This window comes from Camelus dromedarius, chromosome 14 (genome assembly GCF_036321535.1).
Source record: "Camelus dromedarius isolate mCamDro1 chromosome 14, mCamDro1.pat, whole genome shotgun sequence".
Classification (NCBI taxonomy): domain Eukaryota; kingdom Metazoa; phylum Chordata; class Mammalia; order Artiodactyla; family Camelidae; genus Camelus; species Camelus dromedarius.
The window spans coordinates 43,164,260-43,187,377 of NC_087449.1; the positions used below are offsets into that span (position 1 = coordinate 43,164,260).

The window sequence follows — 23,118 nt, forward strand, 5'->3', positions numbered from 1 at the left end:
AATTAACCTCAAGAGCACAGAAGATAATAATGCAATAAAATAATAATGAAGTGATGAGTTTTGAGTATTTATTACTTTCATTTTAAATGTAATTTACTTAATTGTAAGTTTATATAATTTTTAATAGTGGTTTTGCTTAGCAAACAGCTCACAAAATTCCTGAAAATCTAATATTTGGCTCCCATGACCCCACAAAAGCTGGCTCCAGCACATCAGTGGCTCCAAGATTTCAAGACCCCTCCCTCAAATGGGCCCAAAGGTTCAAGCTTGGGGCCTGAGACAACCACAGTGCCCCACTAACAGGTCATAAGGGTTAGAAAGGGAATTGATTTGAGAAGTTCAATTTTGAATATGTTGAATTTAAAATGGCAGCAGAAGGGCTACAAATGGAAATGTTCTTGAAGCAGCTGGAAATACCAGAAATCAATTTAGGTCAGCTGAGAATTAACTTTAGAAGTCATATGCATAGAGGTGCTAGCTGAAGACATGGGAAATATTGGGCTTTCTGGGCTGGGGCAAGAACCAAGAGCAGAGTGCTAAGGACTGAGCCTGAGGGAATAGCCAAAATTAGAAGGCAAGAGATGGGAAAGCAATCAACAAAGGGGGAGTAGGGGAGGCAGTGAAAGAGGTAGTCAACAAACTGAGAAAGTATAATAAGGAAGAGATGACACCAGTATCAAACACCACAGGACAAGGGGGATGAAGACTAAGAAAGGGTTTTGAATTTTCCTACAAATGAGAGTGCTTTTTATGAGAATAATTTTCTAGAGAGTGGTGGAATGGAAATCAGATTATAAATGAATGACAGGCTAATTAAAAGTCAGAAATTATTAAATACTTGATATTAAGGGTTAAGAAGAAAAGAGACAATAATGAGGGATTTATTTTTGACAGGTAAGACCTGAACAGAGGGTATAAAATTTGGGAATGGTCATCAAACAATTATTCAAATGAATTATAGTTGGGTTGTGGACCAAGTGAGATCATGTTGGCAACAGAATACTAAACACTACAGAGTGCTGAAGAGAAGAAGGAGGCACTTTGAAATGTAAAGTTAGTTTCATAACAAGGCCCCAATATCTCCTTCTGAAAGTTCCCGTTATGCTTTACACCTGTGAATAGCAAAATTCAGCCACCTTAGAAGAAATGTAGATGAGAACCAGTTTACTAAGTTTCTCAGTCTTTGTGTGATTATAATAACCAATTAACTGTGAAAACCAGTAGAGAGCTACAGACAGAAGTAGCAGGGGAGGAGGGTGTAGTGAGATTTTTTTCTCAGAGAATTTTCAACAAAGAACAGTAGTCAGTTTCTGAACAGCTCTGCCTAGAGAAGGATAAAGAACTAGCTAACATTCACCAGTGCTTTTATGTCAGAAAGTTTTCAGACGCAGAGATGGAATCCGGAGGGCTCAATGAACATCCCAAGATCCTACAGCTAGTAAATGGCCAGGCCAATCAAACCCAAGTCTGCCCCATTCTAACGTCTTTACCTCTTCTGCACATATTTCAAGTTTTCCACAAATCTCTTGAGAAAAAGTCCAATGGACTAAGCACCAGAGTATTAGAGGCAGCCAAGTAAAGCCAAGAGTGCTTAGGAATCATCCATATGTATATTTCTTTCAAACAGTCGTGCTACTCTGTCCACAAATAAGATGAGTGAAAAACTTCAACTATCCAGGTCCTTGCCTGTTGAGACTCCCTGTGAAAATCACCATCAAAATTAGTCCTTTATAAATCTCTAAAGAATGTATACAAATGGCTAACAAACCCATGAAAAGATGCTCAAACCATACGGAAAATGTAAATCTACAGTGAGATACCACTTCACGCCACTAGGATGGCTACAGTCAAACACACAGATAAGGGGGGAGGGTATAGCTGGGTGGTAGAGAGCATGCTTAGCATGCATGAAGTCCTGGGTTCAAACCCCAGTGCCTCCACTGAAAAACCAAATAAACCTAATTACCTCCCTCCCCCGCCAAAATAAAATAATTAAATAATGCAATAATAAATAAAATATTTTTAAAAACCACAGATAATAGGTGTTGGTGAAACTACAGAGAAACTGAAACTTTCATACACTCCTGGTGAGAATGGAAAACGGTGCAGCTGCTTTGAAAAACACTCTGACAGTTCCTCAAAAGGTTAAACATGAGTTACCATATGACCCCTTATTACCACTCCTAGGTATATACCCAAGGGAATTAAAAACATGTGTCCTGTGGGAGAGGTTATAGCTCAGTGGTTATACTTACATGCATGTATGAGGTTCTGGGTTCAACCCCCAGTACCTCCATTAAAATTTTTTTTAATTAAAAAAATATATATATGCACAAGGAAAAAAAAAATTTGTACATGAATGAATGTTCAAAGCAGCATTCATTGTTCACAATAGCCAAAAAGTGAAAATAATCCAAATGCCTAAATATTATGCAAGTGAAAGAAGCCAGTTACAAAAAACCACATATTGACTAATACAACAATGTAAATAAACTGCACTTCAGTTAAAAAAAAAAGAACAGCATATTGTATAATCCCATTTAATTTAATTCCATGAGACACCTAGGATAGGCAAATCTATAGAGCCAAACAGTAGATTGGTGGTTGTCTAAGGCTTGGGGAGGGTGGGGTAATGATTAAAGCACACAGTTTCTTTTGGGGATGAGGAAAATGTTCTAAAACTGATTGTGGTGCTGGTTGCATAGCTCTGTGAATATAATTACATACTTCAAAGTAAATGAGTGACTTGTATGACATGTGAATTAAATCTCAACAAAGGTATTTTTAAAAATTAATGAATGACTAAATTTTGAGAGACAAAGTCCACTCTAACCTAAGCCAATCCTCCCCAATCACCACGCATTAATAAACCAAGGAAAGCTCTGCTCTCCCAATTTTTAAAAGATTAACTTGAAGTTATGAAAAAATACACAGCTTCCTCCAATTTCTGAGTGGCTTTAGCAAAGGTAATAAATTGCACTTAAGTGCTTAGAATCAGAATCTGATCCAAAAGGGGCTTTAGATAACTCTAATATTCTCAGTTTACAGATGAGAAAAGCGTTGTCTAGAGAAGTTAAATAACTTTGTAAGGTCATTTAGGTGCAAGTGTCAGATCACTGTCTCCTGACTCTGAGTTCAGTGCTTTCTTTTCAACAAGGTTCTTGGTGCTTGAACGGTAGAAATGACACATTACCAACATTATTAAATTACAAGAGGACCCCCCCCCCCCAACAAAAAAAGAACCAAGGATTGTCATGTAGTATTCTTTATACCTGCAGAAAACCTGATCTAGAAAAGCCTCCAAGACTGCTAAAAGAAAACGCAAGCAGCTCAATTTCCTTGATCCATAGAATGCTGAAGAGCAATAATAGGTCAGAGGAGGAAGTTTTAATGAGAATGTTATTTACTCTCGTCAACACTTAGTAGAAGATACAGGGAAAGTGAGAGTGAGCCTGGTAACTTCAGTTGGATTTGCGAACTTACAGATTTCTAAACTGTGAGGGGAATTCCATGTTGATTCAACGGCCAAATTTATCCTCCAGGAAAAGCCTAATACTAAAAAAAAATTAACAGTTGTCGTAGATTCACCCTACGAATAAGAGCGGGGCTGGGAATCCTGCTGGGGTAAGTAGAGTAAGACATGGGAGCAGAGTGCGAGGCTCTTTGCAGACGAGAACTCTGTCGTCTCTCTGTTTTGAGGAATCTGACGGTGGTACTGGCCAACCCTAGTTAACATACAATTGCTGAGGATGAAGATGATTCTAAAATCCACAAAGGCCTGCTTTACTTAATAGGCAGGCACTTATGCTCAGAGCGTAGAGAATCCAAGGCCAAATGCTGAACCAAAATTTCAGTGGGTGTTAAGATGCATTCAGGGTGAAATCAAGCCCTGAAAACTCAGGTCTGGGCAGAAACAGTCACAAACCACGACCACATGTCACAGTTGGGTAACAAAAGCAACACTCCTCAGCTCAGCATCTGACCAACAATACTTTGTCAACCTCTTAAATTAAACTCCACTCCCAGTTTCCTTCTGACCTTTCCCACAGACGTGAATGAGCAAAGAGGTGTGAAAGCACAGGCAGTGTTCAGGGAGCAGTGAGCTGTGTCATGTGGCCGCAGCACAGGCTGCACAGCAGAGAGTGCCTGGAACCTTCAGAGCTACCTCCTGCCCTGTGTTCAGCTAGAGAGCCTCAAACCGACGGGAGAAACTGAGAACGTTAGTAAGAATGTAGAGTTTAAAACTTTTGCTGGTTTATCCGCAATTCTTAACTAAAATTCTAGGAAAGCCAGCTTCTAGATTACATACATGAATAAAAATGAAAAGAACTATTCCATCTCTTAGATTAAATACTGGCCTTTCGTTTCTACCCACTAACCTCTGCAATCAACAGGAACTGACCAGAGAAATACTTTCTCCCCCTTCTCAGGAGCTCATGCTCTCAGTTCGGTCTCATCCTCTCAGCCTTTCTTAAAGTTCTCTTTTCAGGGGATATAATTTATCAGCTACCAGGACCTAGAGATATGGCAAGGACAATGTAAATAAAACCTCATTTAAAACTCCAGATTTTTCTTTTTGCTGGTTCTGGCATATGAGCAGAACTCTTTGGTTAGTAGGACTTACATTCTAAATGAGGTTATTTATATATTTCAGATACTTACCTCCTAAACAAGTCTCTTTTAAGATTGGACCAATAGAGTTCTCACCTAATTAAGAGGAATTAATTTGCTTATTCAAGAACAAACTTTGCTAAAGATACACTGGGAATCCAAGAGATTCTAGGTCAATTGAATCCAGAACTTCGGAGGCTTGGTGGTTTCAATCTTCATCAGTCTTCTTGCCAATGGCAACATTAATCTGGGTGCACTTGGGAAGCAAAGCAAAGGATGCTTGTGTGATAAAAAAGAGATCTTGATCCCTAATTCTCAGCTCAAAGTTCAAAGAATTCCAACATGGAACGATGATTCTGAGAAGCAGTGAATGTCTGTGATATATCCCAAGATGAGAAAATGCTGTTGGAACTGTAAGGCTGGGGGACTAAGAAGAGATGAAAAATTGCCAGCGATTTAAGTAAAGCTCTGGCTGGCCTCCAACTTCTAACAATGCTATGATGTGTTCGTCTAGCTTCTCCCTCCCTGGGCCTCCTGTCATCACACATCACTGAGGCAGAGCTCCAACAGGCAACATCAGCTCCAGATGAAGAGCAGGGAGCCAGGGCGTTTGTATTCAACCACAAGGTTCAGGGGGACAAGCGTGAGGCAGGATAAATCCAGTTCTTCCAATTGTTAAGGACAAGATGAGGTATGAAAGCAGAGCAGGGTGGGGGCATACTTAGTAGAAGCAACAAGTGTTTCTGTTAGAAGACTGGCGACTGGTCTTCAGCTCTACCCTCACTAGCTGTTGATCTTGGGAAAGTCACTCCATCCATCCTTCTAACTCTCACTTTCCTCAGTTGTGAAAATTGAAAGGATAAAATATCTTTACCTCCTTCAGGGTTGCTATAAGGATCAAGTCAGAGTAGAATGTGCTTATAAGCTAAAAGGACTACCGAGATATTATTTACTCAAGGTAACAAATCCTTTAGGACCCTTCTCATGCTCCCGGTGCAGCAGTTGGTAGAGACAGCAGCACAGTAAGTCCCGGCCCTCAATGAGCGCTCTGACAGAGGAGACCAACGCGTGAACACGCAACCCCATCTCTTCAAAGTGGTGTGGAGCAGAGATGGAGCCGCAATTAATTTAGTCCAAGGGCTGGAGGTCAGAGTCTCAGGAAGGGGATGCTGGACCCGGGCCTTGTGGAGTAAGTGGATGATGCCGAGGCAGAGGAGGTCAGGACGTGCGTTCAGGGGAGAGAGAAATGAATAAGCAAAGAGGTGTGAAGGTACACAGTGTCTGGGAAGCAGTGAGTCGTCTCGTGTGGCTACAGCACAGGCTACACAGGGGAGGATGCCCGGTTGGGAAAGGGTTGTGAAGGGCTCTCCATCATGACAGAGTTAGGTGTCTTCAAGACAGAGGCAATTGAAGAAATTAATGTCGAAGAAATTAGAGGAGAATAGCAGATTTCTTCTCCCTGTCTCTCTCCCTTCCTTCTTTATCCTGACACTGAAAAAACAAGACACAACACCTGCCTTTGAGTTACAATCTAGCAGAAAGCTAAATGTCGCAGGTGCTATACCAGAAGCACACAAGGAGTACAGGGGGAACACAAAGAAAAGGGCAGTCAGCTCCATGTGGGAGAGTCAGAAGAATATTTACTGAGGTTGGTGTTGCCCAGGCAGAACAGAGTTGGGGAAGGTAATCCACACAGAGGGAGCCCCATGAGCAAAGATACAGAGTCATGAAAGAGCACGGCACACAGTTCAGCAAGAGCTGAAGGCAGGAGGGAATCTGACACTACGAATCTGGGAAGGTGGGCAGACCAGTGCCAGAACTGCAGGGGTTAAGGGCACAGGTGCTAGACTTTAGGTTGCCTGAGTTCTGGTCTTTCAGTTCTACCTCCTTGTAGTGGTGCGACCTTGAACAGGTTATTTAACCTCTTCAAGCTCACTGATAAAATAGGAGCATTAATAGAATCTACAGCACTGAAGGGTTAAATGAGATGATCCATGTAAAGGACTTAGCACAGAAAATCTGATTTATAGTAAGCACTCAGTACACTACTATCATCATTGTATTTGTTCTTACAGAAAACATTGTTAGCAATCTATTTGTGGCCAAGTCAAGAGATGAAGAGGCCCTGGATTAGAGTAGAGGTAATGGGGAGGGAGAAGGGAAGTCAGGTGCAAGCATCTTTCTGAGTTGGAAGTGACAGATTGATGTTGGTGACAAGGGAGAGATGATGGACAGGACTAAATATAGTATGATTCTAGGTTCTTAAACTGGACAGCTAGGTACATGAGTGAAAACATTTAGCAATTTGGGATGTGTAGAATATAGGATATGTCTGGGTAACATCCATATGACCCTGTCAAGTACACTGTGAGATACAGGTCCTTGGTTTAGGAAAGAACGCAGGACAATGCTCTATCATTACCTCCTTACCTATATCTTGTAGTTTGAAAATCACCCTCCCCTGCGGTTAAACAAGTGGCCCTAAGGAGCCATCTCTGATTTATGTAACCACCTCCCTGGCCATAGTTGACTGAACCGTATAGATAGACACCTGACCCACGGAGGAAAAGAAAACCAGAGCCAACCAGACTGTGTTTGTGTCTTTAGAATCATGTAGCTGCAGGGGTTGACATCACCATTTGAGGGATGGCCATGATGGCTCACACACAAGCAATGGGAGAAATGCAGTGAGCTGACTGCAGAAGACATACAGGAAGAAATAAAAATAAAGAAATGCAAAGCCTCATAAAGAGAGAGAGAGTAGCTACCCAATAAAGTTTTGGGATTTTTTTTTAAAAAATTTTATTTATTTATTAATTAGGTTTTTTATTTTTAAAGGAGGTACCGGGGACTGAACCCAGGACTTCATGCATGCTAAGCACGTGCTCTACCACTGAGCTATACCTCCTCCACCTAAAGTTTAGTTTTCATAAAGCTCGGCTGCACCGAGACACCAGCCTGTGAGGTCGCCTGTATCCTCTTCTACTCGTGCTGCCTTGCATTCCATGCAACCAAATGACCCCTGTGAGGCGAACACAGATGAGACCACCAAAGAATACAGAGAGCAAGACAAGAAAAGGGCCAGGGTTAGGACCTGGGGAACACCAACATGGAGGACTCAGACAGAGGCAGGAGAAAGGCACCTGTGGAGGGAAGAGGTAATTCAGGAAAAAGTGGTGTCCTAGAGAGGGCTTTGAGGAGCAGTGAGTTAGTCAACACCACCAAATGCTACAGAGAAATCAAGTGAGAGGAAGATAAAACTAGGCTACTGGATACAGCAACTAAGAGGCCACCAGTGACCTTTCCCAGAGCAGTAATTATTATAACTCAAAATTATTTGAATTATTTGAGTAATTATTGTAACTTAAAAAACTTTGTTTTCAAATCTGACTGCCACGTTAGTCATACTGTTTATCCATAGGTTTGTGCACTTTAAGCAAGAGAACAAAATCCCCTCTTTCTCATTCTTACATAGTAATCAAATTTAAAAATTTAAAAAAGAGAAAGGGGCTTATAAAACAAATGTAAAAGTAATCCCAGGAATCACCCCACAGTATCCTCGATCTCACCCTCCTGAGGTGTTACTGTCCTCACCAAGAAATCCATCAGTGAAAGGTTCCACACTATTAGGACTATGTTAGTTATTAAAAAAAAAAAAGAAAAAAGAAAAAAAGGTGTGTGTCTCCATCAGCTGGAGCACATGGCCGGCAATCCAGACTGTGGGAGAGACGGACTGAGAGATCCAGATCAGGAGCCGCCAGAGGTGCCTGGGTGCATCCACGAAGGGTCCTCCTACCTTCATCAGGTGCTTGTTGACCCACTTGGTGAACGTCTTCTTCTGCACGCGGTCCCGTTCATCTGTGAGGAAACAAGGAGAAGACACTGGTTTAGCACTATCTGGACAAGTTGCCTTGCCCACACTCTGCTTCTCCAGGACAGGATGCTGGAGACAGTTTCCTCAGACCTGTAAGACGGTGTCTTGTTGGGAAGCACAGCACTTCCTCTTCTGTGCTGACCATGTTGTCACTTTATGCATCAGACAGAATCATGGGCCTCAAGAACCATGTCATGGCAAAGTCTCCTTCCACTATAGTTCTCTGGGGACCACAGAGATTCCTCCCCATACACTCCCCCTACCCCACAAGAAAGGTCACAAAAGCCAGAGCTGTGATAATGAAAACCACCAACAGAAGGGGTGGAGTGGCCTCAGCACTCAGGACACTCAGGGTGCGTGGTTAAATCTCACCCTCCACACACCAGTCCTCTTGATCAGTGCTCTCTCCGTCCCCTCCTCCCCAGCTCCCTCCCCAGCCTCACCAGCCAAACTCACAAAGCTGCCCAATTTGCCTCTCTGCACACCTCCTCCCTCCCTCCCTTCCTTCTCCCGAGTCTCACAGAGCCCCACTTCTTTGTGTGCAAACTGTCCTTCACTCTCAATTTTGTTTACTTCTCTAACAGAAACACAACCGTCAACTCTTGACAAGGACTGTGCCACAGATGCCCCATCCTGCAGTGGACTCACTTTCTCCCACAGCCACCACCTCCAGACCATGGATCCATTGGCCCGCTCCTTTTCTATTTATTTTAAGCCCATGCCCTCCCCTATACCATCTGGTTCAAATCATCCTTGCTGTCATCGACCATTCCCTGCTGCCTGCTCTGCTCCACACGGCAAGTCCACCTTAACCTCCCCCAACAACTTGATTCACATTTACTATCTCCATGGGTGTCCTCTGGCATCGTCCTCAAATTACTTAAACATGTGAGCTGACAATGCATCTCAACAGCCTGGCTCCACTGACCTTCGTCTCCAATTCATACCCAGCCAACACCATGCCACTTCCTGGGCCTCACTCCTTCTCCAAATATACCTATTTAGCAGTCACCTTTATCAATCTTTCATTCCTCCTTGTCATTCTCAATCTTCAATGACTCCATCCTTATTTTATCTATTTATTAAGAATATCTGAGATTATCCCAGTCTATGCTAGATAACATGGTTAAGCAGCTCAAAGCCGCTGTTACTAATATCCCAGGGACCCGCACCTGCCCAACCTTCTACTACTGTGTTCACCATGACAATCTCCAAACCTGACTGACCACCACTGCTTGACTCTTCCATTTCTTCTCCAACTCAGAAAAATTTCAAAAGAAAGTAGCAGAATTATGTAAATTTTGCTCACTAGTAATTCACACGAACTTCAGTTAGGTCTTCTCTCCCTACTGCCCAGTTACGCCCTTCTTACTGATTCCCTAGTAAAAGCCACATAGGTACTGTTCCAAACAACGCCAATGCTTCCCTCTACACTTCCAGGTGAATGCGCTACCTTCTTACTTTTCTGAGTTTACCGCCATCCAGTAAATGCTCCCTCTTCTCTGTCTCCAATCTTACCTTCGCCTCTTCCTTTCCTGCTTTGTTTGCAAGGAGCAATGATTGCTTTCTACTATAGACCACAGAATTTAGGATTAGAGTGGATTTAGTCTGAATCCTTGTTGATATACAAATCCCCCTTAACAACAAAGAATCATAAGTTGAGGGTTGAAAGATCTGTCCAAATCTTCCACACATCTACAATATTCTTGACGCTTAAAACTTAAAATAATAGAGAATTCACTACCTCATAAAGCAACACATACTAATTTAATGGTTCCATAAAGTGTCATAATCTGCTTCCTTATAAATTCTACCTATTGTCTCTCATTTGGAACTGTTAGAATTTTTTTAAGTCAAATCTAACTTTCACTTCACAGAGTCCTGCAAGTATTTGAAACAAGGACTTTTATTAAATTTGACCACTGTCATTTGAACATATTTTGATCTTTTAATCTTTTTAGATGCTGATTCAGTTATCTGACTTCTTCCTCTCCAAGCCTGTACAACCTGCAGACTGAATCAGAACCAGCCTGCAGCTATAATCTCATCTGAATCGCTGATACTTATTTTCTCTTTATGGCAAGCTATTTTCTTCCTCTCCACCTCTCCAAATGCTATTTATTCTTTAAAATCCAGCTCACTCATTCATTCATTTACTCTTTGAATAAATCCTTATTAAGGAGCTAGCTGCTTGGAAAAGCCCTTGTTACACAAAGCCACAGTCCCTACCTTTAAAAGAGATGGCAGTCTAGCAGAAAAGAGAAATAATTCCAATGCAGTCTGACAAGTGCTGTAACAGAGGTAAGCAGAGTGCCCAAGAACATAAGAGAAATGGCTAAGCCTGTTTGAGTAGGAGAGAGAAATATGGGAGGTTGGTGAAAGTTTCCAGATGGGTGAATCTAACTAAACCTTAAAAGATGAGTAGAAGTTAGCCAGAAAGGGAAGGGAAGGGACAAAGCTACCACATGAAGTTCCACCCAGTGCTAATTCACGGAGATAAGAAGGAGCTCATGCTCAGACAACTGCACGGGATTAAGGATGGTTGAAATACAGGATGTGTATTAGGTAGTAATGAGACTTAAAACTGGAGAGGATGGCATGGGTCAAATCATGACCTTTCATGATAAGCTAAGGAGTCCAAACTTTCTCACCAAGAAACTGGTAAGGGGAAGGTAAGGGGAAGCACTGAAAGATTTTAAACAGAAGAATGACATGATCAGATTTGTGTTTGGAAAAAATTACTCTGGCACCCTTTCCTGACAATTTCAGTTCTCACCAGTCTCTCTGCTCTCCATTATGGAGAGCTAATCACTCAATCAGCACTTATATAATTGTACAGAGTTTCTAATTTTTAATATGATTATTGTTACTCATTAATGAGATCATTAACTCCTTAAGGAAGGAGATGATGCTTTATTTATTTATTTATTTATTTATTTATTTATTTATTTATTTATTTATTTACATCTCCCATAGCTTCTAACATCTAAAATTCTACATAAGACCTAAAATAAGTCTTTCCCCGTACCTGAACTGCAAGTCAGCTTTTTAGCTATTGGAAGCATGACTGATAATGAGACCATCAGGTTTCCCCAGAGCATTATCCCCATGGGAGGGCTTGGTAGGCAAACACAATAACTATGGGTAGTAAATAAGAAAGACTAATCACATCTCTGGGTCTAAAAGAAATGACGCAGTGGACTAAAAAGAATTCGCCTGAATTTTCACCTCTTTAAAATGTCTAATTTAAAAGGAAATTATTAACTTTTTCTTTTCCATCTATGTAATAATATTTACACATTTAACCTGTTACAGCAGAAACATATTACTTTTATAATAAAAAATTCTAAAATGAAAAATAAAGAAAACTTGTGTCATCAGAGTGCGAACTTTGTAAAATTGGCAACAGACTATTCTTGGTTACGTGGGTAATAAATAGAGCAAAACAGAGGGGACCTGGCATTGGTGAAATGTGGTGGGCAGAACTTTTAGTGGCCTTTAATATTGTTTTTTCATCATGCTTGCATGTCTCAGCAAACAGGTGATGCTTCCTCGGGTGTTGGGGGTTTTATGTATTGGATTGGACACTTATAGGTAATAAACTTTCTTGATTGCCAATATATGATTAGAAGACCGGCTAAACACGTAAGATGAAATCAGAACCAAGTCACCTGTAAGAGTCCAGTCCACTGCCTTGTTTCTTTCAGACCTGAGATGTGATCAATATATTGGTTCTTTTTTATTTTACTACCTGAAGTTATAGTGTTCACCTACCAAGCCCTGCCATAGAGATAATGCAGTAGGGAAAACGGATGGTCTCACCTCAGTCATGCTTCCAACAGCAAAAAAAACTGACTTCCTGTTTAGAAGGAAGAGGTCTAAGTACCTATTCTGAATATAATTACTAAAAGCAACATGATTACAAGTCCTTCCCAAGACCAGCTAGCCTGCTTAAAGCTGAGCCATAAGCTCCTCAGAAAGGCTTTTGTAGAACAACTTTGCCCCAAAGCTGGGGGATCCTTTTCCAGGATCCCATGTTGCATACCGATCAATTACAGGAACATTCTCTCCTGACCCAAGCATCAGGATAAGAGGATACTGCAGTGCCTGGAGTTAAAGATCTTAATATTTTAGCAAGGAAATTCATTAGGGAAGCCAAAGAGCAACTTTATAACACAGACCTTCAGAACACTCCAAACAGCTCAGACTTGGAAAGTTTTTAGTAAGTTTTAGGTTTGATTCCCTACACATAAATACCTCATTTAATTCCAGACCCAGCAAAGATCTTTCCACCTAAAATTGGAGGTAGAATTTTAAGACACCTTTATGTGAGAAGACAGTCAACATAGAAAAGGTGATTTTTTTTTAGATGCTTCTTGTAAACTCGGCCCCACCCAAGGCTATGAAATGACAACAAAGAACCCAACAGCCCACTAGGAAATTCTTAGATTGAAAACATTAAGGCATCAATTAATCACGTGAGTGTTACTTAATTACAAGGAGGTGATACTTGTTTCCAACTTTAAGACTACTACAGGCCACTGTATTACCAATACCTACCCTAATTTTTTTAATTTTAGTTTTACCAGCAGAGACGTCCCTCCCTGTAACCTAGGCAAGTCCTTCCACTTAAAAATTTGGATCCTACCTCTTCCCATCTCCTTGACAGCCTTAATCCAACAATTATCCCCTAGCTGGTTCGGCTTTAACTACTCCCTCTCCCTTCCCCTTGGCTTCCTGAACAAGTGTGATGACAGTGCTCACTGTCTCCATTTCCTCACCTCCCCCACGTGACCTGGCTCCCAGCCCCAGGAACTCACTGAATCTGCTCTGCCTACAATCACCTAATTGCCAACCCAGGAGACACTGCTGACCATTCGTTTACCTTTTAAATCCACTCTCCCTCTTGAATCTGAGACTCCATTCTACCTGGTTTCCCCTCTTCCTCTTCGATTGTTCCTTCTCTTCCACTCACCACTTCAGTGTTTACTCATCCTTAGCCCTCTTTTCTTTTCATTCTATAGGACAGCTTCTTAAAATATCGATGGACCTAATGGTCCATAAAAAACAGTCCATTAAAAAAAATCTATAAATGGGTTTGGAGAGCAGGGGTCTCATAAACTACCTAAAATTGCACACAAAATTTTTTGGTGTTATGTACATTGTGGGATGAAAAAAACAAAAAACAAAAACCCTATAGATTCTCCCCAAAAAAGTTAATAATAGCTGTTCTCTATATTCTCCCAGAATGATTTAATCTACTCCCATGGTTTCAACTATAACCTATACACTGACAATTTCCAAATCCATACCTTCAGCTCAGGCCTTTATCATAAATATCACTCTCATACATCCAACAGACCCCTAAAAATATCATGCTCATTCCAAACTCACCCAAAGATGAACTCTTCTTGTCTACCTCCCTGCTTCTAACAGGTTTCCCTGCTATTATCCCTCTGTTATAACCTGATTGTTTATGCCCCCTAAAATTCATACGTTGAAATCCTACTCCACAATGTGTTAGAGTTAGGAGACAAAGACTTTGAGAGGTGATTAGGTCGTGAGGGCGGAGCTCCCATAAATGAAATTAGTGTCCTTACAAAAGGGACCCCAGAAAGCTCTCTCGCTCTCTTTCCACCACGGGAGGGTGCAGCGAGAAGACAGCTAGCTGTCTATGACAGGAAGAGGGCCCTCATGAGATACCAAATCTGTAGATTCCTTGATCTTGGACTTCCCCACCTCCATCGCTGAGAGAAATCAATGTCTGTTGTTTAAGCCGCTCAGTCTATGGTTTTGCTGTTGCAGCCCAAACTAAGACACCATCCTCCTCAATACTGCCAGCAATCTTCCTGACAGGAATGATCTCGTTACTGTCCACATTAAAATCCTGTGGTGACTCCTTATCCTCCTAATAATAACAATTAAGATTTATTGAGCATTTATTTATATGCTAAGTACCTCACATATATTGTTTCCAACAACCCTGAGAGGTATAATTTTACGGGAAAGATAAAGACCAGAGAGGATAAGTAAATTGCCCAAGATCACAAGTTAAGATGAAGTCAAATCTGAACCCAGCTCTACCAGATTCCAAAGCCAGATGCCTCCATTCAGGATAACACTTAAGCTTTCTATCTTGGGATCTAAGACCCCTTATGATGTGACCACTTTTCCCTTGCCACCCTTTCATAAAAACTCTAACTTCCAGCCTTGATGAATGGATAATTTTGCCCAAAGAAGGTATGGGCTTTCACACTTCAGTACTTTGCATCTGCTGTTCTCTCTGTGTGGAATATAGCTCCCCACTTTCCCTGAACACTCATTCTTCAGCATTCAGCTCAACTATCACTTTCTCCATCCCTTACACACACTGGCTGAGGTGCTCTCCTTCTTGTGCTTATCACAAGGTATCACTGTTTGCTTCTCCATCTGTCCTGCTCTTCTAAGAGCAATTTGAGAACTGGCCTAAGGTCAGAATGAAGGCCTGCATTTGAGGCACGAAATTCTGTGTTCTGATCCAACACAGCCTACAACACAGTCCCAGTGTATTAGGAATCAGTAAAAAAGCAAATGAGAGAAGAGCCTCTGTTTGTTTTCCTGAGGGTCACAGAAAAATTACAAGTGGTTCAAAAAGCCCAAGAAGCAACAACGACCCGAAAATCTAAAAATGAAATACTGGAGCTGACAAAACAGGGAACTAGGCATGTAGAGTTGGACAGGCCTGTTCCTTGACCTCATGAAGTTTACAGGTGTCTAGCAGTAGACACCAATGTGTTAATAATTAACAATAACACCAAGCAAATAACACACCAGATATAGGCTGCACAAAATCATGCTGATAAACAGAGTTGACTAATTCCAACAGGGGGATAGGAGAAGAGCTCATGAAAGGTGTAGTATTTGAACTAAACCTTGGATGACAAGTATGATTTTGGCAGCCCAAAAAGATGTTAAGGAATTCCAAAGTGAAGAATAAGCATGAGTAGTGATTTGGAGATGTGTCAGGACACAGGATGTGTTAGCGGGAATGGTATGGCTATATACACACAGTCAGCAACACAATGAGAAAGGAAGCCAACAAGGTCACCTGAGATCACATCACTCCAGAGAGATGGAATGAGGAGCATGTACTTAATTTAGCAGATACAAGGATAGCACTGAAATTTTCTGAACCAGAGGGTGTTTTGGAAAGATTAGTCTGGCACTGGACTAAAGGCCAGACTGCAGCAGAGACACACTGAAAGGTAGAAGCAGTTAGAGGCCCACAGGGACAAAGAAAGAAATCAAAGAGCGTGAAGAGGGCAGAGGCAGTCAGAATATAGGAAGAGCAGGCAGATCTCCATGACAAACAATGGCAGAAACAATAGCCCTTAACTATTGACAAGATGTTAAGAAAAGGGAGAGTTCAAGATAATTCTGAAGTCATATTAACATGGAGGAGTGGTGCCTTGAGATAAGGAAAACAGGAGGCACAAATTGGGTGAGGGGAGGCTGGGTAAAGCAGACAAAAAGTACTGAGGTGTTGGCAGGACCTTCTTGTAGACAGTTGGAACCTTAGGTCTAGAGTTCAAAAGAGCAGTTAGAATTAAGGATACAGATCTGATGCCTAAAAGTTGATATCTGAGGCTGTGGCAGGAAGAACAACCAGCCTATTTCAGCAAATCTTCCTAAATCACCACTTTGCTCATATCATCCCTCTATTCAAAATCCTTTAGTGGCTGGAAACACCAGAGGCTCAAACCCAGCCCTCTGTTTCCACTTGTCCACTACAACCCTCTGAAATTCAATTCTAGTTTTTATTTACTATATGTTAAGTGGTGGAAGAGATAAAGGTAAGATAAGACCTCTGACTTGAAGGAATTTACAATCTATCCACTCATCCAACTTTACCTTTAGGCTCTCCCCTTTATCTTTAGGCTCTCCCGGCATGACTCAATTGCAGCCATTCTGTTTCCAAACATACCTTGCACATTCTTGCCTTTGTTCACCCATTTCTCCCTACTGGAATATCTACCCTCCTCTTCTTGGTTTATCTAATTTAGAGCCTCCTTACAAGGTCCAGCTGAAGTCCCACTTCTTCCTTTGCATCTCTGCCAGGCCTGGATGCCTGTGTTTATTTAAGTTACTTTGGACCAAACATATAAAGCCTACTGTTAGCTATCTCTATATGTAAATCCTATTTCTCTATTTGAACTTCAGCTCTTTGGAGTCAAGAACTATGTTTTAAACTTCTTTAAATATCCAACATTTAGGACAACAGTGAGCATTCAAGAATACTCATTCATTTCAAAATATATATGGAGAGCCCACTATGTGCCAAGGTTATATCTACAAGGATACTTGATGATGGCATTTTCAAAGTCGGACTAAGAAGTAATCTCAAGTGACAATTAAATTAAAAGACTGCTTTTCAGCAGGGAGCAGAGATCTCCATTTGGATGTCCCTTCTACACTTACAGCTTTCCTAAATTCTTCTTGCCACATCTAGATCCAGGAGACTTTGCACCACTTAATGTGAGCGCAAAGAAAATGGGCTGAACTGGAGATCAAGCAATTAAAATGTACTTACCAATAAAATGAAAGGGCACCAGCATTACAATGATTCCTAGCCTTAGGAGCACATAAGTCAACTCTGGGAGGGAAGACTGACCTAGATATTTATTGAGTTTACTCTGTCAGCCCTGTTTGAGGCCTGTTTCATTTAGTATTTGACTTAATCTGCAAAATGCTATCAAGCACGCATTATTTATCCTCATTTCATAGCTCAAATTGAGGCTCAAAATGCTTATTAATAATCTGCCCAAAGTCACACAGTTAGTAAGTAATAGAACTGAGATTTCAATCCAAGTCTGTAGTGGACTTTTAACCACCACACTCTACTGATGCCATAAAATTATTAGAGGGCAACACAAAGAGTCCTATAAAATGAGGGGAGAGGAGAAGTGCAAATAATAACTGAAACAGGGATTCGTGAAAGGCATCCGGCACCAAGGACTGGTGAAGACTTAGAATGTCCCATGAGGACTGAGACTTGGGAATTTAGCAAAGTGCTAACTATAGAGACTTCAGTGTAAAATTTAAAGTTTATGTTATTTCTTAGGAAAATCTGAACTTTGTTACTGGTAATTCTTTGCATTACTGAGAATCAGAGAGTACAGAGCAGAAGTTAGATAAAGAAATAAGCCAGGAGTGAGCCTAGTGGCAAAAAGAAAGAACCACAGAGATGGAGGGAGAGGCTTATAAGAAGAAGGGAAGAGGGAGAAAAACACAATAGCTTCTATTTAATGGAGCATCACATTCAGAAAAAATGAAATACTTCGCAGATACAGGGAGATCAGGGGTTATCAAGCCTCAAAAAATCATCTTGAAGAAATCAAAGCCTAGATTTGAGAATTGAGATAAGGTTGGTTACATGGGGACAGAATGTAGCCTATAACTTGGATTTCCTGGCGTCTACTCTGTGGTTCTTACCTTACAGGATACTTACCTTCCCTCTTTGAGCCCAGGTTTCATCTATAAGGTGAGGAGTCTGGAGTAGGTCAATGGTTTCCAAATACCAGTCTGTGAACCAGCCATATCAAAATCAGCTGGGGGCCTGCACTGGGCTAAGCGCTTTAATAACATATATTCCTCATAAGGACTGAATGAGTTAGGGTCCCTTTTAATCTCCTTTTAACAAATGAGGAAATTGAGGCATAGAAAGGTTAAACAATCTCCCCAGTTCTTACAGCTTTAAGTGGTAGAGCAGAAGCCCCAGGCACAGAGTTGATGCCAAAGTCCATTTTCCTAACTATCAGGCCACACTGCCTCCAGGAGATTAAACGGAGTAGGATGAGATAGGAGAATGATGTTTTTGCCCTGAAACTTTCAGTAAAGATTCTAGACTTCCTTATACTTTTCTGTTGACTACAGGAAAATGGCCCTTTTATCTCCAAGCATTTTCAGATGCAGAAGAGATCCTCTAGATCTCAGGGAAAAATCTCAATGACACTGGAAAGATAAAAAGCTAGATTACATGGCAATAACTGACTAAAACTGCCACTCCTTGTGCCCCAAACATTATTATAGTACCAACTTTGTTTCTCAGAAAGCACTTAAATATTCGGCAGCACTGGCCCAGCCCTGGCCCTGCTACTCCCCTTCTGAGATTTCTTCTGAGGTCCCCTCTTGATCAAACAACAGCGATCTCAATTTTAATGAAAATCTGCCTCTTTGTGTCACAATTTTGTTCTGCTTTAGAGACTCAAGAGTACAAGACCAAGATAGTAGTATTAATCCAGTAGTTCCTAAACTTAGATTCCACAAAAGAATAAATGTCCCAAAATAAATTAGAAAACCTAACATAAAGTTGTCAACTTTTCATTTTGCTAAGTAAAGATATCTAAAAACAAACGACCATCTGACAACAATTCTTTCATAAAATAATGGCCATTTTTAAACATCAAAAAAGTAGCAAGGGCAATTTCAGAATAAAGGACAGTTCTTTAAATAAGTTTAGCTGTATGAAAGGGCACATTACGTTTTTCTTATCTTTTTAATTTAACTGAGAATTGATAACTTGATGCCTCATTCCAGCATCACTCTACATCCTACAGTTCAGAAGCCAAGGAAACGTATGGCCAAAAAGGCTAGGCCAGTTGCTTAAAGATCACAGAACATTATTTAAATGAACTCTTGTCCCTTATCAAGAGAGATCTAACCCAACAAGACTCTTTTCTTTGCCTCTAATTCTTCTTAAGGTCCCCAACCCCAGACCACCTTCAAGACTTTTTCCCTCCTCCCAGCTGGCAAAAGAGAGTAATTGTAAGAGAATTAGTGATCAGCCCCAAAGAGGAAACCTGGGCCATGACTCCACCCTCCTCCCACAATCCTGTCTGCTCAGAGGTGCAGTCCATAACCAACGAAGTTCTAAAAATACGCGCTGGACTTTCAGAACTATGCATCATAATTTAAAAGTGGTTTCCTGATACAGGCAGAAGCATGAGTATGAATTCAGTCTCTATAAAAAAGTCCCACACCAATGCTTAGGCTCTTAACTGCCAGTCACTACAGGCTTAAGTTCCCCCAGGAAGTCGGGCACCCCGCCCTCTCTCCCACTGCACATTTTAACAAGCCCAAAGGCTGTAATACCTCCAATGCTTCAGAGCCCACGAGCTCCTGAGTCAGAGAGAGCAAGGGCTATTTATTTGAGATCCTCAGGCCCAGGCAAGGGAAAAAAAAAACAACTTCACATACTAACCCATACAGCACATGCGGCAAACCAGGTGGGTGTTGAACTCGTGCTCATCTTGGTAATTGGGCCACATGTCGCCCAGCGTCTGCTGACCCCACCTAAAAGGAGGGTGTCCCAGAGAACCTTCAGCTAGGGGTCTGTGCACCCTCTGCAGCTCCTAAAAAAAGGCTGCGAGGTGAACGGAGACACAGCCAAAAGGCCAAGTAACGAACAGAGAGACAGCAGAAATACAGAGAAGTGGCTCCACCCACCACTTCCTACTGACCTCCTCCCTCCCCCTGAGGTCAGAGAGGAAGCTCCTCCCTGGGGCACTTCCAAACTGGGTCCAGGTCTTCACACGAATAGCATCCTATTCAAAAGCAGCACCAGCTCAGTGTTTTCAGACCAACAGCAGCATGCAGGGTGGGCGCTTCAGGTGCAAAAGTTCAGCTGAGTTATTAAGTGAATAAGATTGGGCAGGTAGAAGCTGGTCTTTGAGTTACCCTCCATTTGCAGAGCAGAAGCTTGTGACCCGGTGAATCTCCCAGTTGCAGAAGAGCTGGTGAGGTAAAAGGGCTTACTGCCAAGTCAGGAACAGTGCACCCATTGCCCAACCACCTGCTCCCTGGGCCTGCCTCTTCGAGGCAGAAGTAAGTATAAAGTGTTAACCAGCTGAGATGAGAAGGCCCCACAATGGGAAGGCTGTCATGGAGCAAGCCCATACAGTGTCCGCTGCCAACAGATTCCTAGGTTTGAAAGCAAGCTTCATGCCCCCAAACTTACAGCTGCCCAGAGTCACAGTCTCTCCCCAGTGATTCCACCTACTGTACAGAGTAGCCCAGCCCCGGCCAGCCTCTAGGTAGATACGGCACAGCAGGTTTCATCAGCTTCAAAAATACCATTTGCTTGTTGCTCTATTCTTTCCCCTCATCCAGCCAGGAATGTCACCCCAAAGTCCCCTTCCTCTTCCAGACCCGCCTACTCGGTCTCAGCAGTCACCGCACTTAACTCAGCTGTGCCAGGAATCCCTTTACCCTTCGGTGGAAGGCTGCTTGCTTGTTTGTCCAACTTGTTTTCTGAGTCTTGGCTAATTGTACCAGACACTGGAATGCTGAAGAAACACAATGAAGGGCTTTTTCATTCAGATGGCCCAGCCCATCAGGGCTCCTTCACAATTCTGACCCAACCAGGGGATAGAAAAGCTGAGCCTCTGCGGATGTCAGGACAGACACTCCGATCCTGGCCCCACACCTCTCAGAAAGGCCCCACTGCAGATAAGGGCCTAATCACTGGCCCTCTGCTCTAGCTCCCTAAATAGAACAACTTCTTCAGGCTAATGCTACTTCCAATCCTGTTCCTGAAGACAGGGAGGGAGGGGCAGCACTCAGGAACATAAGTTTCTAGAGATTAGCCCAAAAGACTGCAAGTGGGAAAAAGTAAACACAAGCTCACCTGGCAGGCTTCTTAGTCTAAACAAGCCCTGTGACCTGCCTCAGTTTCCTGACAGCTTCCTTACCCCCTACTGGACATCCTCCCAGCTACAAACTGGTAATAATCCTGCTACTACTTACTAATAACAGGACTCACAGCTGACTTTATCCCTCCTTGACTAAGCTCCCAGTCACCCCGATAACCTGTGACAACTCTACTCAGTTTGTTCCTCTTACTAGAATCTTCTAAGTCAGTCTTGGAGGAAGCATCCTCCTAGAATTTACCTTGTCCTAGGAAAAGAAATGCATAAGAAATAGGGAAGAGAGAAGAAAAGGGAATAAATAAAAAGAAATCATTACTAAATATGATTCATATTTAGTAACCTTTTCCTCTATCAGATTGAAATTCTTTGAGTGCAGGGATTGTCTTTTGTTTTCACATCCCAGTTTCTAACACATTTAGAAGGCACTCAATGACCTAAGCTGAAATTAACTGAGCATCTACTGTAACTGTTAGTTCACAGCCAATGTGCTAAAATCTTTGAATATCATTTCACTTAATCCCAATTCTCTAAGAAAGGTATTATCATTTCCATTGCAGAGATTAAATTACTTTTAAAGGGTTAAATAACTTGACCAAGATTACATATCCATCTGTCCTGCTCCAAAGCGAGGCCTCCTGCTATACTCTGCTGTCTTTGAGGGGGACCTAAACCAGAATAACTCAAAGGGGTGGGAAGCTGTATATGTAAGGAGGTAGAATGTTATGGGAAGTTAAGAAATAAAAACACTTAACTATGGTCAACTGAAGATTTACGGAATATCTCAAATGAGTATATAGGGCAACCTCTAGAAATATTAAATAATTTCCCAATCTCCAAAGATCAAAAAGATCATTACTGGGTAAGGTTTGAGGAAGGTGAACCAAAGCCTGCCTTTTTCTCACTCCCCTGGCATCCAAGCAGAACTTAATTCCTCTGAAGGTACTACAGCCTGAAGAAAGTAGAAGAGAGTGAGCAATGTCAGTCTAGCCACCAGGAGACAGGCCTTCCCTTGAGGATCCCAGGAGGTCCTGAGCCTCAAAAGGGAAGCTGCTGCTGACAGAAAGGAGAGGACCCTGATGAAGACAGTCAGCTCTTAATTACCCAGAGGAAACCAGCCTGTATAGTGATTATCTGGGCCCTCCCCCTTCCTTTTTTGCCTAACATTTAGTCATTTCATAGTTCACCAGATGTCCAGAGATGTGAGAGGCAGGAAAAAGTGATTCTGGCTGCTACATGCACATCGTTAAAATTTTGAATGGAGAGAAGAGACTCGAGCCAGTACTTCCACATGCGGCTAGAGGTTATCTGAGAATTTACAGCTACTGGCATTCTTTCAATAGCACAGAATACTGAAGCTATATATTTGATTTATTTTCTAAAACATCAAAATCACCCACTATTGAGGATAGTAAAGCAGACGAAGTCTTTCCTTCTAACATGTGAGACAATGATTCATAATATGTCACTAACTTTTATACACTTCCACATTGGCTTCTATCACATTTTTAAATTCCCAATTGTAAAGACAAGCACTTATATTTTGCCCTAGAAGCCCAGAGGAAAGTGCTATGTCTTTGATGATACTTTTTGTTTTTAAAAAAGTACAATGATAGCAAAAATTATATACCATATGCAGAATATATTCTAAGAACTAACTCAAAACAACCATGTAGTATTATTAATTCCATTTTACAGATTAGGAAGCAGAGGCCCAGACAGAATAATGTCAGTCTGCCAGTAGGGGCAAAGCTAGGATGAAAATGCAGGCAATTTGACCCCAGACTCTCAACAAGCTCTCAACTACAATTCCATACTACATCCAAGTATGGGCCAGATGATGACACTGCCAGAATTCATAGAAAATTAGACTTTAGTCTTTTTACCTCTCATACAAATTAGAAATCTGAAGTCCAGAGGAGTTAAGTGACCTGTCTAATATCACATAGT

General features: G+C 41.7%; 1 protein-coding gene across 11 annotated transcripts in view; it reads right to left on the bottom strand.

Annotated features, from left to right (window-relative positions):
* MACF1 (microtubule actin crosslinking factor 1) overlaps window positions 1-23,118 on the bottom strand; it is a 313,971-nt gene that overhangs the window by 191,647 nt on the left and 99,206 nt on the right. For 10 of the 11 annotated variants that reach the window (XM_064493716.1, XM_064493728.1, XM_064493720.1 and 7 more), the window contains one exon: window positions 8,408-8,469. In XM_064493716.1, the coding sequence (XP_064349786.1) occupies window positions 8,408-8,469 (62 nt within the window). Of the gene's footprint in view, window positions 1-8,407; window positions 8,470-19,724; window positions 19,907-23,118 lie in introns of those variants that run through there. The other variant, XM_064493719.1, reaches the window with a different exon arrangement.